The 14,155-nt window shown below is 41.5% G+C and overlaps 1 protein-coding gene across 1 annotated transcript in view; it reads right to left on the bottom strand.

Moving 5' to 3' along the window:
• The window catches only part of LOC115152198 (neural-cadherin-like), a 98,717-nt gene that overhangs the window by 63,383 nt on the left and 21,179 nt on the right, over nt 1-14,155 (bottom strand). The window contains exons 2-6 of the mRNA XM_029696793.1: nt 13,855-14,052; nt 12,452-12,677; nt 11,735-11,939; nt 9,740-9,851; nt 9,076-9,325 (exon numbers count right to left, since the gene is read on the bottom strand). Coding sequence (XP_029552653.1) covers nt 9,076-9,325; nt 9,740-9,851; nt 11,735-11,939; nt 12,452-12,677; nt 13,855-14,052 — 991 coding nt within the window. The remainder of the gene's footprint in view (nt 1-9,075; nt 9,326-9,739; nt 9,852-11,734; nt 11,940-12,451; nt 12,678-13,854; nt 14,053-14,155) is intronic.

Genomic DNA, 14,155 nt, shown 5'->3' with positions numbered 1-14,155 from the left:
TGTCAATCTCTCATGGCTCAAAGTGGAGGAGAGATTGACTTCATCACTACTTGTATTTGTGAGAGATATTGACATGTTAAATGCACCTTGGCAGCAGCTAATGGGGATCCATAACAAATACAAATACATATACACAATACCCTATAATGAGAAAAATATTACTAATAATAAAATTTAAAAAATAAAATATAACATTTAAGTATTCAGGCCCTTTACTCAGTACTCTGTTGAAGCACCTTTGGCAGTGATTACGCAAGTCTTCTTGGGTATGACGCTACAAGTTTGGCACAACTGTATTTGGGGAGTTTCTCCCATCCTTCTCTGCATATCCTCTCAAGGTCTGTCAGGTTGGATGGGGAGCGTCGCTGCACAGCTATTTTCAGGTCTCTCCAGAGATGTTCGATCGGATTCAAGTCCGGGCTCTGGCTGGGCCACTCAAGGGCATTCAGAGACTTGTCCCGAGGCCACTCCTGCGTGGTCTTGGCTGTGTGCTTAGGGTCGTTGTCCTGTTGGAAGATGAACCTTCACCCCAGTCTGAGGTCCTAAGTGCTCTGGAACTGGTTTTCATCAAGGATCTCTCTGTACTTTGCTCAATTCATCTTTCCCTCGATCCTGACTAGTCTCCCAGTCCCTGCCTCTGAAAAACATCTCCACAGCATAATTCTGCCACCAACATGCTTCACCGTAGGGATGGTGCCAGGTTTCCTCCAGACGTGACGATTGGCATTCAGGCCAAAGAGTTCAATCTTGGTTTCATCAGACCAGAGAATCTTGTTTCTCATGGTCTAAGAGTCCTTTAGGTGCCTTGGCAAACTCCAAGCGGGCTGTCATGTGCCTTTTACTGAGAAGTGGATTCTGTCTGGCCACTCTACCATAAAGGCCTGATTGGTGGAGCGCTGCAGAGATGCTTGTCCTTCTGGAAGATTCTCCCATCTCCACAGAGGAACTCTGGAACTCTGTCAGAGTGACCCGATTACTAGGAGGAGTCTTAATGGTTAAACGTATTCCATTTAAGAATGATGGAGGCCATTGTGTTCTTGGGGACCATCAATGCTGCAGACATTTTTTGGTACCTTTCCCCAGATATTTTCCTCGACACAATCCTGTCTCAGAGCTCTATGGACAATTCCTTCGACCTCATGGCTTGGTTTTTGATCTGACATAAAATCAAATTGTATTTGTCACATGCACTGTATACAACAGGTGTAGACTTTACCGCTTACTTACAAGCCCTTAACCAGCAATGCAGGTTTAAGAAAAAAGAGTTGAGAAAATATTTACTAAATTAACTTAAGTAAAATAAATTACAAATTAAAAGTAACATAAGAAAATAACAATAAAGAAGTACCGGTACAGGGGGTACCGGTACCGAGTCAATATTTGTGTGTACATGTTAGTCGAGGTAATTTGTACATGTAGGTACGGGTAAAGTGACTATGCATAGATAATAAACAGCGAGTAGCAGCAGTGTGAAAACAAAGGGGTGGATAGGGGTCAATGCAAATAGTCCGGGTGGCCATTTGATTAATTGTTCAGCAGTCTTATGGCTTGGGGGGTAGAAGCTGTTTAGGAGTCATTTGGACACAGACTTGGCACTCCGGTACCACTTGCCGTGTGACTGGTGACTGGAGTCTTTGACAATTTTTTGGGCCTAGTATATAGGTCCTGGATGGCAGTAAACTTGGCCCCAGTGATGTACTGGGACGTACGCACTACCCTCTGTAGCACCTTACAGTCAGATGCCGAGCAGTTGCCATACCAGGTGGTGATGCAACCGGTCAGGATGCTCTCGATGGTGCAGCTGTAGAACGTTTTGAGTATCTGGGGACCCATGCCAAATCTTATCTTGGTGTGTTTGGACAATGATAGTTTGTTGGTGATGTGGACACCAAGGAACTTGAACCTCTTGACCCGCTCCACTACAGATCCGTCGATGTCAATGGGGGCCTGTTCAGTCCTCCTTTTCCTGTAGTCCACAATCATCTCCTTTGTCTTGCTCACGTTGAGGGAGAGGTTGTTGTCTTGGCACCACACTGCCAGGTCTCTGACCTCCTCCCTATAGGCTGTCTCACTGTTGTCTGTGATTAGGCCAACCACCATTGTGTCATCAGCAAACTTAATGATGTTGTTGGAGTTATGCTTGGCCACGCAGTCGTGGATGAACAGGGGGTACAGGAGGGTACTAAGCAGCTTGGCAGATGTGTCATTGCCTACCCTTACCACCTGGGGGTGGCCCGTCAGGAAGTCCAGGATCCAGTTGCAGAGGGAAGTGTTTAGTCCCAGGGTTCTTAGCTTAGTTGTGAGCTTTGTGGGCACCATGGTGTTGAACGCTGAGCTGTAGTCAATGAAGAGCATTCTCACATAGGTGTTCCTTTTGTCCAGGTGGGAAAGGGCAGTGTGGAGTGTGATTGACATGGCATCATCTGTGGATCTGTTGGGGCGGTATTCGAATTGGAGTGGGTCAAGGGTTGGTGTTGATGTGAACTATGACCAGCCTTTCAAAGCAGTTCATAGCTATCAACGCTAGTGCTACGGGGTGGAAGTCATTTAGGCAGGGACTATGTTAGGCTGCTTGAAACATATAGGTATTACAGACTCGGTCAGGGAGAGCGTAAAAATGTCAGTGAAGACACATGCCAGTTGGTCCTCGCATGCTCTGAGTACACGTCCTGTTTAAAGGTCTTGCTCACATTGGCTAATTAGAGCATGATCACAGTTGTCCGGAACAGCTGGTGCTCTCATGCATGCTTCAGTGTTGATTGCCTTGAAGCGAGCATAAAAGTAATTTAGTCCATCTGGTAGGCTCACGTCACTGGGTTTCCCTTTGTAGTCTGTAATAGTTTGCAAGCTCTGCCACATTTGACGAGAGTCAGAGCCGGTGTAGTAGGATTCAATCTTAGTCCTGTATTGACGGTTTGGTTGTTTGATGGTTCATCTGAGGTCATAACGGGATTTCTTATAAGTGTCCGGATTAGTGTCCCGCTTCTTGAAAGCGGCCGCTCTAGCCTTTAGCTCGGTGCGGATGTTGCCTCTAATTCATTGTTTCGGGTTGGGATATGTACGTACGGTCACTGTGGGGACGACGTTGTCGATTCACTTATTGATGAAGCCTGTGACTGAGGTGGTATACTTCTCAATCCCATTGGATTAAACCCGGAACATATTCAAGTCTGTGCCAACAAAACAGTCCTGTAGCATAGCATCCGTGTCATCTGACCACTTCCGTATTGAGTGAGTCACTGGTACTTCCTGCTTTAGTTTCTGCTTGTACGCAGGAATCAGGAGGATAGAATTATGGTCAGACTTGCCAAATGGAGGGCGAGGGAGAGCTTTGTAAGGGTCTATGTGTGTGGAGTAAAGGTGGTCTAGAGATTTTTTTCCTCTGGTTGCACATGTGACATGCTGGTAGAAATTAGGTAAAACAGATTTAAGTGTATTAAAGTCCCTGGCCACTAGGTGTGCCGCTTCTGGATGACTATTTTCTTGTTTGCTTATGGCCTTATACAACTCGTTGAGTGCGGTCTTAGTGCCAACGTTGGTTTGTGGTGGTAAATAGACAGCTAAAAAATATAGATGAAAACTCTCTTGGTAGATAGTGTGGTCTACAGCTTATCATGAGGTACTCTATCTCAGGCGAGCAATACCTCAAGACTACCTTAATATTAGACATCACGCACCAGCTGTTATTTACAAATAGACACACACCCCCACCCTCGTCTTACCGGACGTAGCTGTTTTGTCCTGCCGATGCACAGAAAACCTTGGTGAAACATAAGATATTACAGTTTTGAATGTCCCGTTGGTAGGATAGTCTCGAACGGAGCTCACCCTGCTTATTCTTTAGTGATTGCACGTTGGCCAATAGAACAGATGTTAGAGGTGGGTTATCCACTCGCTGACAAATTCTTACCAGACTCATTAAAGAAAAATCTTTATCCAGTTTGAGGTGAGTAATCACTGTTTTGATATCCAGAAGCTCTTTACGGTCACAAGAGACAGTGGCATCAACATTATGTACCAAATAAGTTTCAAACAATGCAAAAAAACACACAAAATAGCACAATTGGTTAGGAGCCTGTAAAATGGCACCCCCTTCGGCGCCATTCTTCTTAATGACATGCGCTGTCAACTGTGTGACTTTATAGAGACAGGTGTGTGCCTTTCTGAATCATGTCTAATCATTTGAATTTACCACAGGTGGTAGTAGAAACATCTTAAGGATGATCAGTGGAAACAGGATGCACCTGAGCTCAATTTCGAGTCTCATAGCAAAGGGTCTGAATACTTACGTAAATAATGTATTTTTATTTTAATAAATTTGCTAAAATGTATAAAAACCTGTTTTTGCTTTGTCATTATGGGGTATTGTGTGTAGATGAGGAAAACAATAATTGTATCAATTTTAGAATAAGGCTGTAACGTAACAAAATGTGGAAAAAGGGAAGGGGTCTGAATACTTTCCCGAATGCACTGTAATCATGTGCGGTATATTAGTGACACATCTAGTCAAGTGTATCAATTGATCTTTAAATCTGTTATTGCAACTACTAACATTACAGAATAACACTTCACCATGTAGCTAAAATGGGGGGATGTGAGAGGGATTTTAGCCTCATCATAATCCTACTAAACTGGACTGCAGATGGAGGGGAGAGGGGTTGTAGCTCAATAGTATAGTACATACTGGACTAGGGGATAGGGGATCCTGAGTGGCGCAAAGGTCTAACGCGCTGCATCACAGTGCTAGAGGCGTCACTACAGACCTGGGTTCGATCCTGGGCTGTATCACAACTGGCTGTGATCGGGAGTCCCTTGGGCTGCGCACATTTGGCCCAGCTTCGTCCGGGTTAGGGAAGAGTTTGGCCAGGGTAGGCCGTCATTGTAAATTGAATTGACTTGCCTAGTTAAATAAAGGTTTAAATATATATATATATATAATAAAAAGTATAGTAATAGTATAATATAAACTGGGCTACTGGTGTTGGGGGAGGGGGTTGTTGTCAATGTTCCGTATCCCTGTATGCCATATCTGTATATGCAAATAGACCATTGCCATATATGGATCTGTGCCATTCACTTTGAACTGGACTGTGTTTACAGCATGAGTGGTTGCGAGTAGATGCGCTTGTTTTGAGATCATAACAAGAGCTGCATGTAACCAGGTGTGTACATTTGTTCATATTCTTTGCTAGTTAGTGAGTTTTTATCCCAGTTATAGCTAATTTCTAGTCAGCAGTAGCATGTACTAGGCTACTGATGGAGGGGGTTGTACTTCAATAGTATAATAGTTGCTTCCTACAAGAGCACAAAACGTGTGCATTTCTAGCCATTTCTAGCCAATGGTATGGGAATAATAAGGAATTTTCTTTTGTAAAGTGGTTTCTTGCATCAAACAACACAACTTTATCAGTCATCTCCTTGTTTTTTATGGTAGGCCACTCTGATAGGCCTACATTACGATCAAATAGCCACAGTAGTCTACTTGGCCTCTTTTATAACTGTAACTTAAAGTGGGTACAGCCTCAGTGTTCACAGTAAACACATGCCAGAAGTTGCACAGGAGGGGGTTGTAGTTCAATAGTATAGTAGATACTATATTACTGATGGAGGGGGTTGTAGTTCAATAGTGTAGTAGATACTATATTACTGATGGAGGGGTTGTAGTTCAATAGTATAGTAGATACTAGGCTACTGATGGAGGGGGTTGTAGTTCAATAGTATAGTAGATACTATATTACTGATGGAGGGGTTGTAGTTCAATAGTATAGTAGATACTATATTACTGATGGAGGGGTTGTAGTTCAATAGTATAGTAGATACTATATTACTGATGGAGGGGGTTGTAGTTCAATAGTATAGTAGATACTATATTACTGATGGAGGGGTTGTAGTTCAATAGTATACTAGATACTATATTACTGATGGAGGGGTTGTAGTTCAATAGTATAGTAGATACTATATTACTGATGGAGGGGTTGTAGTTCAATAGTATAGTAGATACTAGATTACTGATGGAGGGGTTGTAGTTCAATAGTATAGTAGATACTATATTACTGATGGAGGGGTTGTAGTTCAATAGTATAGTAGATACTATATTACTGATGGAGGGGTTGTAGTTCAATAGTATAGTAGATACTATATTACTGATGGAGGGGTTGTAGTTCAATAGTATAGTAGATACTATATTACTGATGGAGGGGTTGTAGTTCAATAGTATAGTAGATACTATATTACTGATGGAGGGGTTGTAGTTCAATAGTATAGTAGATACTATATTACTGATGGAGGGGGTTGTAGTTCAATAGTATAGTAGATACTATATTACTGATGGAGGGGTTGTAGTTCAATAGTATAGTAGATACTATATTACTGATGGAGGGGTTGTAGTTCAATAGTATAGTAGATACTATATTACTGATGGAGGGGTTGTAGTTCAATAGTATAGTAGATACTATATTACTGATGGAGGGGTTGTAGTTCAATAGTATAGTAGATACTATATTACTGATGGAGGGGTTGTAGTTCAATAGTATAGTAGATACTATATTACTGATGGAGGGGTTGTAGTTCAATAGTATAGTAGATACTATATTACTGATGGAGGGGGTTGTTGTTCAATAGTATAGTAGATACTATATTACTGATGGAGGGAGTTGTTGTTCAATAGTATAGTAGATACTATATTACTGATGGAGGGGTTGTAGTTCAATAGTATACTAGATACTATATTACTGATGGAGAGGTTGTAGTTCAATAGTATAGTAGATACTATATTACTGATGGAGGGGTTGTAGTTCAATAGTATAGTAGATACTAGATTACTGATGGAGGGGTTGTAGTTCAATAGTATAGTAGATACTATATTACTGATGGAGGGGTTGTAGTTCAATAGTATAGTAGATACTATATTACTGATGGAGGGGGTTGTTGTTCAATAGTATAGTAGATACTATATTACTGATGGAGGGAGTTGTTGTTCAATAGTATAGTAGATACTATATTACTGATGGAGGGGTTGTAGTTCAATAGTATACTAGATACTATATTACTGATGGAGAGGTTGTAGTTCAATAGTATAGTAGATACTATATTACTGATGGAGGGGTTGTAGTTCAATAGTATAGTAGATACTAGATTACTGATGGAGGGGTTGTAGTTCAATAGTATAGTAGATACTATATTACTGATGGAGGGGTTGTAGTTCAATAGTATAGTAGATACTATATTACTGATGGAGGGGTTGTAGTTCAATAGTATAGTAGATACTATATTACTGATGGAGGGGTTGTAGTTCAATAGTATAGTAGATACTATATTACTGATGGAGGGGTTGTAGTTCAATAGTATAGTAGATACTATATTACTGATGGAGGGGTTGTAGTTCAATAGTATAGTAGATACTATATTACTGATGGAGGGGGTTGTAGTTCAATGGTATAGTAGATACTATATTACTGATGGAGGGGTTGTAGTTCAATAGTATAGTAGATACTATATTACTGATGGAGGGGTTGTAGTTCAATAGTATACTAGATACTATATTACTGATGGAGGGGTTGTAGTTCAATAGTATAGTAGATACTATATTACTGATGGAGGGGTTGTAGTTCAATAGTATAGTAGATACTATATTACTGATGGAGGGGTTGTAGTTCAATAGTATAGTAGATACTATATTACTGATGGAGGGGTTGTTGTTCAATAGTATAGTAGATACTATATTACTGATGGAGGGAGTTGTTGTTCAATAGTATAGTAGATACTATATTACTGATGGAGGGAGTTGTTGTTCAATAGTATAGTAGATACTATATTACTGATGGAGGGGGTTGTAGTTCAATAGTATAGTAGATACTATATTACTGATGGAGGGAGTTGTTGTTCAATAGTATAGTAGATACTAGATTACTGATGGAGGGAGTTGTTGTTCAATAGTATAGTAGATACTATATTACTGATGGAGGGGTTGTAGTTCAATAGTATAGTAGATACTATATTACTGATGGAGGGGTTGTAGTTCAATAGTATAGTAGATACTATATTACTGATGGAGGGGGTTGTAGATCAATAGTATAGTAGATACTATATTACTGATGGAGGGAGTTGTTGTTCAATAGTATAGTAGATACTACATTACTGATGGAGGGAGTTGTTGTTCAATAGTATAGTAGATACTATATTACTGATGGAGGGAGTTGTTGTTCAATAGTATAGTAGATACTATATTACTGATGGAGGGGTTGTAGTTCAATAGTATAGTAGATACTATATTACTGATGGAGGGGTTGTAGTTCAATAGTATAGTAGATACTATATTACTGATGGAGGGGGTTGTAGTTCAATAGTATAGTAGATACTATATTACTGATGGAGGGAGTTGTTGTTCAATAGTATAGTAGATACTATATTACTGATGGAGGGGTTGTAGTTCAATAGTATAGTAGATACTATATTACTGATGGAGGGGGTTGTTGTTCAATAGTATAGTAGATACTAGATTACTGATGGAGGGAGTTGTTGTTCAATAGTATAGTAGATACTAGATTACTGATGGAGGGAGTTGTTGTTCAATAGTATAGTAGATACTATATTACTGATGGAGGGGGTTGTTGTTCAATAGTATAGTAGATACTAGATTACTGATGGAGGGAGTTGTTGTTCAATAGTATAGTAGATACTAGATTACTGATGGAGGGAGTTGTTGTTCAATAGTATAGTAGATACTATATTACTGATGGAGGGGTTGTAGTTCAATAGTATAGTAGATACTATATTACTGATGGAGGGGGTTGTTGTTCAATAGTATAGTAGATACTAGATTACTGATGGAGGGAGTTGTTGTTCAATAGTATACTAGATACTATATTACTGATGGAGGGAGTTGTTGTTCAATAGTATACTAGATACTATATTACTGATGGAGGGAGTTGTTGTTCAATACTATACCGGTAGTATATACGGTAGTATATACTAGGCTACTGACAGAGGGGGATGCAGTTCAACAGTGTAGTAGATACTAGAATGCTGATGTTGTACGAGGGCGGGGTTATAGTCTACATCAGTAGATCCACTCACACAGTCTGGGAGAACTCGGGGGCCTGGTCGTTGACATTGGCCATGCGGAGGCGGATGGTGGCGGTACCAGAGTGAGGCTCCTCCCCATTATCCACCGCCATCACCACAAACTCATACAGGTGGTTGGGCCTCTCGTAGTCCAGACGGCCCACAGGGAAGATGGTGCCGTGGGCTGAAATGCTGAAGTCTGGGCTTAGAGTGTAGTATGTGAGTTCTGCATTCGACCCCGAGTCACAGTCACTGGCTAACACTGTGGGAGAGATACAGGATATGAACACATATGTCATATTCATTAGGCACCAAAAAGAAAAGAAAAGAAAACTAGCTGATTCCGTTTTCTGTTGCAAAGCATTTTGCTATGGTGTGCCCTAATGAATACGACCCTGGTCTCTAACAATAAGTCTGATGAATCTGTTTGCATGTGTCGGGATGGGGATCTTTTTATGTTGGTATTACAGACAATTGACAAGTCCTAGAGCTGCATATTAGCACATATTCATTACTGTAACAACAGTTCCAGGAACTCAACAGCAACGCAATTAATTGTGACTCGTTGTGACCCTGTATAATCAATCTAAATGAGAGTAAAGAGGTCACAGAATGCCCCCCCCCCCCCCCCCCCACACACACACACTAGGAAAACAAAGCTGCATTCTCATCTCACCCTGCAGGAGAGAGGTTGCTGTGGTTACTGTCTCAGGGACTCCATCAACACTGTAAATGGACTGGAGAAATTCTGGGACACAGTCGTTCTCGTCCGTTATAACCACCTGGACCTGCTCAGGGGAAAGGGGAGAGAGAAGAAGGGGATGAGGAGGGAAAGAAAATAGGGAAAGTTGGAAAGGAGAGAGAGAGAGAAGAAGGAGAGGAGATGGGGGAAAAAGAGAGAAGAGGGGGAGAGGGGACATAACCCAAATCATTCTACATCTAGGGGACAGAAGTGGGACTGCTGAAAATGTGTTTTTGCCCGTGCTGCAGATGGCTATATCGGTCCACTAATACAGGACTAGTAAAGGCCCAGTGCACTACTTTTGTGAAAATAGATAGATATATTTTTGTAATATTTTCTTTTGTATTTTTGTTCATTTTATTACATTTTTTCAATTTTTGAAAAAATGCGGCCATACTTGGAAGTTAACTCAACAGGAAATATAAAAATATATTGGTCAACAAATATTTTGAATCAAAGCAGGTCAGATGCTTATAAAAGTGTCTTAGTTTCATAGTTTTTTTTCTCTATCTTCTTTGTTGATACACTCTCTCTCTCTTTCTTTCTCTCTCTACCTCAGGGACTCTTGGGGCATGGACTTTCAGGCTATGCCTTCTCTCTCTCTCCCTCTCTGATCATGCCTAGAATAATGCCTTGCAATGCTTGTTAATGCTTTTGTACCTTAAGCATTATGCCTTGTATGTGAATCCATTCATTTTACAAAGTAATTAAATATACTTGTATTTAGAATTTTATTCTCAGACATTTCTTGAGTGTCTGTTACTGTAACTCAACTATAGTATCTTGCATATAGCTAAATAAACTTTATGGAGTCAGATTATCAATTTAACAGACTTTGTTAACATATTAATTGCATAGTCTTATTATGGGTCGCATGTGAGGTATACAGTATATTACAGTTTCAACACATATCAAATATTATCCCATGACTGGTATTTCATCAGGATCATTATAAGATGATAATAAATCATTAGGAGTTTTTTTTTCTTCATACTCATGACGTCTTACAATGCATTATAACTGCATGGCTTTAAGTAAAGGGTTGCTGAAATGTCATACTGGTAGGAGAAAAACTTGAGCTAAATTGCACTGTAGTTTCTAAAAGTTGCCACCTCAACATTTCCTTTATCTTCCAGCTCATGAGTTCTGCTTTTAAAATAGAAATGTTCCCAGCCTGTCTTTTTGGCTGAGCAAGGCCCTTAGCCCTGCATCTGAAACACACTCTCTCTCTCTCTCGCTCTCTCTCTCTCTCTCTCTCCTGTGTCACCGTCAGAGTGTAAAGTGTGAAGTGACAGCTAAGTAATAGCACTGAAATAGCAGGAATAGGTTTCCATCAAGCTAACACTACACCCAGCAGACTCAGTCAGTCCTAAAGGTCTGTTTTCTAACTGAAACGTGGAGTGTGAAATAAATGTGTGGCATGATAATTGGATGACAAAATCATTAAATAAATAATTTAGAGGGTTGAAATAAATTCTGGCAAGCAGACTGACTTCCAGAGAGAATTCTATAAGGACATGGCTGTCTGATTTAATCAACTTCATGGTTGTTCTAGCTTTGCTAGACACATCTTTGACGTGCCAGTCTTTACTACACATAAAACACTGAGACATAGATAAGAAAGAAGTGTGACAAATTGGAGATTTGCCCAGACCGACCATAGTCTCACAATGCCATCCTTCCAAGTCTTGTTCATTACTGGAACCAATGTGAGGAAGTCTGAAAATCGAAGCTAGACCAACCCCAACACACACACACACAAACATAGACACACACAAACACATACACACACACACACACACACACACACACACACACACACACACACACACACACACACACACACACACACACACACACACACACACACACACACGTTCCTCCTCTGACACCACACACACACCCTCACACACACACTCCATCACTAACCTCTATGGCACTGCTGAGGCCCCCTCGCCCCTCGCTGGCCCTGACCATAAGGAGGTAACGTCTCTGGTCATTCTCATAGTCCAGCGTGCGGGTCAGGCTGATCTCCCCTGTCTCCTGCTGCATTCTGAACAGGCTGCTGGGGTTGATCAGCAGGCTGTAGCTGATTGGCTGCTTCTGGAAGGAGATGGCGAACATCACCAGGAAGCTAGAGGAGACAGAAATATGTCATTAACAGTATGCTAATAGTTTAGTATGCTACAGTTCAACAACAAAAAAGTGTTCTCCAGTTCTGGACCAACATAAGTTCTGCTGCTGCGTGACTGAGGCTGTTCCCGATGTTGCTGTTTTCTCTGATGTCTGAACGTGGGATATTCAAATTAAATCCCTAATTCCCATACAGAGTACAAATGGAATGTCTATGAGCATGTGTGCATGTGCATGTGTGTGTGTGTGTGTGTGTGTGTGTGTGTGTGTGTGTGTGTGTGTGTGTGTGCGTGTGCGTGTGTGTGTGTGTGTGTGTGTGTGTGTGTGTGTGTTCTAACTTGTGTTAACATGTTGAATGTGTGTCCATCCAGCCTGCCACAGATCTGTTTGTAGTCTTGCCAACTCCATGTTTGCCTTGACAATGAGTAACAAGGAGTTTGCGTGATAGCACGAACAGATCTGGGTGTACATCCATGTGGTGTGCGTCTACAACTATACATTCCCAGTACTCACGGCTGTCCCTCTGGGGTGTTCTCTGGTATGGAAATGGCGTAGGATGCCTTGGTGAACTGTGGTGTTCTGGGTCCTGCTATGACCGACACCATGGCCGGAGCACTGCGACTGCCCAGCATGTCAAATGCCACCACACTCAGCAGATACTCCCTGTCTCTCTGCAGGGGGAGACCTGTGGTCAAGATGTGACCACTCTTCTTGTCCACCGCAAAGCAGCCATTACCACCTGTAAGGTACGTTCCATCAATCATATTCATTTATTAATCAATCAATCAATCAGATGTATTTGGAAAGCCACTTTTACATCCCAATGAGCATTTAGAGTAACCTGTACAGTACAATAGTACAGTATTAGTAGAGTAAAGTAGAGTACAGTACAGTATAGCTTTATTGTTATAGAAGCCTCTACACTACAGTTTCGCTACAGTAGAGTACAGTACAGAACAGTCAAGCAAGGGAGACAGATGGAGAGACTGAACATACTGGGGATAATCTACCCATTTTATATGCATTCATATATACAGAAGTACACATGTACAGTGCAGTTGAGTATAATATAGTACAGAACAGGACAGTCAAGCAAGGGAGACAGAAGGAGAGACTGAACATCATTTTTTTAAACTTTCCATTAATACACAGTAGCAACATTCTTGTCTTGTCTTTTTTCTCTGTAAAGTGTGTTGTGTCATGGATGTGAAAGGCACATTTGACTTGACCTGATTTTACATGACTAGATGAATAGACTGAAGATAATATTTCTATCTAAATGTATTCACATTAGCAACATCCTGGTCCTAGTCTTGTCCGCCAACTGTAAACCCTGGCACGTACAGTACAGTACAGTAAGTCTACCAACACCCCACTCTATAGAATGAGGTCAAATGTAAGTTAGCAGACCTCGCTGGTGCCCAAGACCCGGGCTATCATCCTCTTTAGATGTAGTTAAACCTATGGAATCATTTAAGGATTAAATACAAATGCTCATGTTTAAAAAATCTGATTAAAAAAATTCTTAGCAGGTGGTTGTTGATTTCCATTTAGATTGTACCACTTGGGGCTCATGTGATGTCGGTGCTTAGTTACAATTCATCTTCAACATCTGTTTGAGGAGAATGAGGAACGAGAAGGGGGTCAATCCACTCAAAAAGTGGTACTAGTGGGTTTGAATACTGCTGGACTAGGGTTTTATCTGCGTCAGTTGTAGTGCACTGAGTTAATGCAGGTCATAGAAGAGTCGCAGACGGATTGTGATCCCATGGAACAACATTAGCCCACCCCCCAGTCCCTGATATATCAACAAACCAGACCCCCCCCCTACACTCCCCCTCAGCAGGGGCTCCACAGATGTAGCAGATCTTTTGGCTGGCCCGCTGTGTGCGTACGTGCGCGCATCTCTTTCTTACCATCAGCCAGGAAGTACTCCACCTCGCCGCTACTGCCCTCATCCCCGTCGCGAGCGTGGAGCGGGTACACCAGCTCCCCAGGGGGGGCCTCGGGGGACACCACTGCCAGGTAGGGGTAAGGCTCCATGGCCCACTCGGGGACGTTGTCGTTGACATCTGTCACCCTCAGCTTCACCTTGGTCAGGTACCAGTCAGGCCCTGGGAAGAAGAGAGATAGTGAGTCAATAGAAGAGACTAGACCATAGAAATGGAATACTGTACTTCCTACTTTACTCAAAACGGCCACCAATCCACCCATCAT

Source organism: Salmo trutta, chromosome 17 (assembly GCF_901001165.1).
Source record: "Salmo trutta chromosome 17, fSalTru1.1, whole genome shotgun sequence".
NCBI classification, from domain to species: Eukaryota; Metazoa; Chordata; class Actinopteri; order Salmoniformes; family Salmonidae; genus Salmo; species Salmo trutta.
Note: the sequence above shows the minus strand (reverse complement) of the source record. Positions and strands in the feature narration are given on the sequence as shown.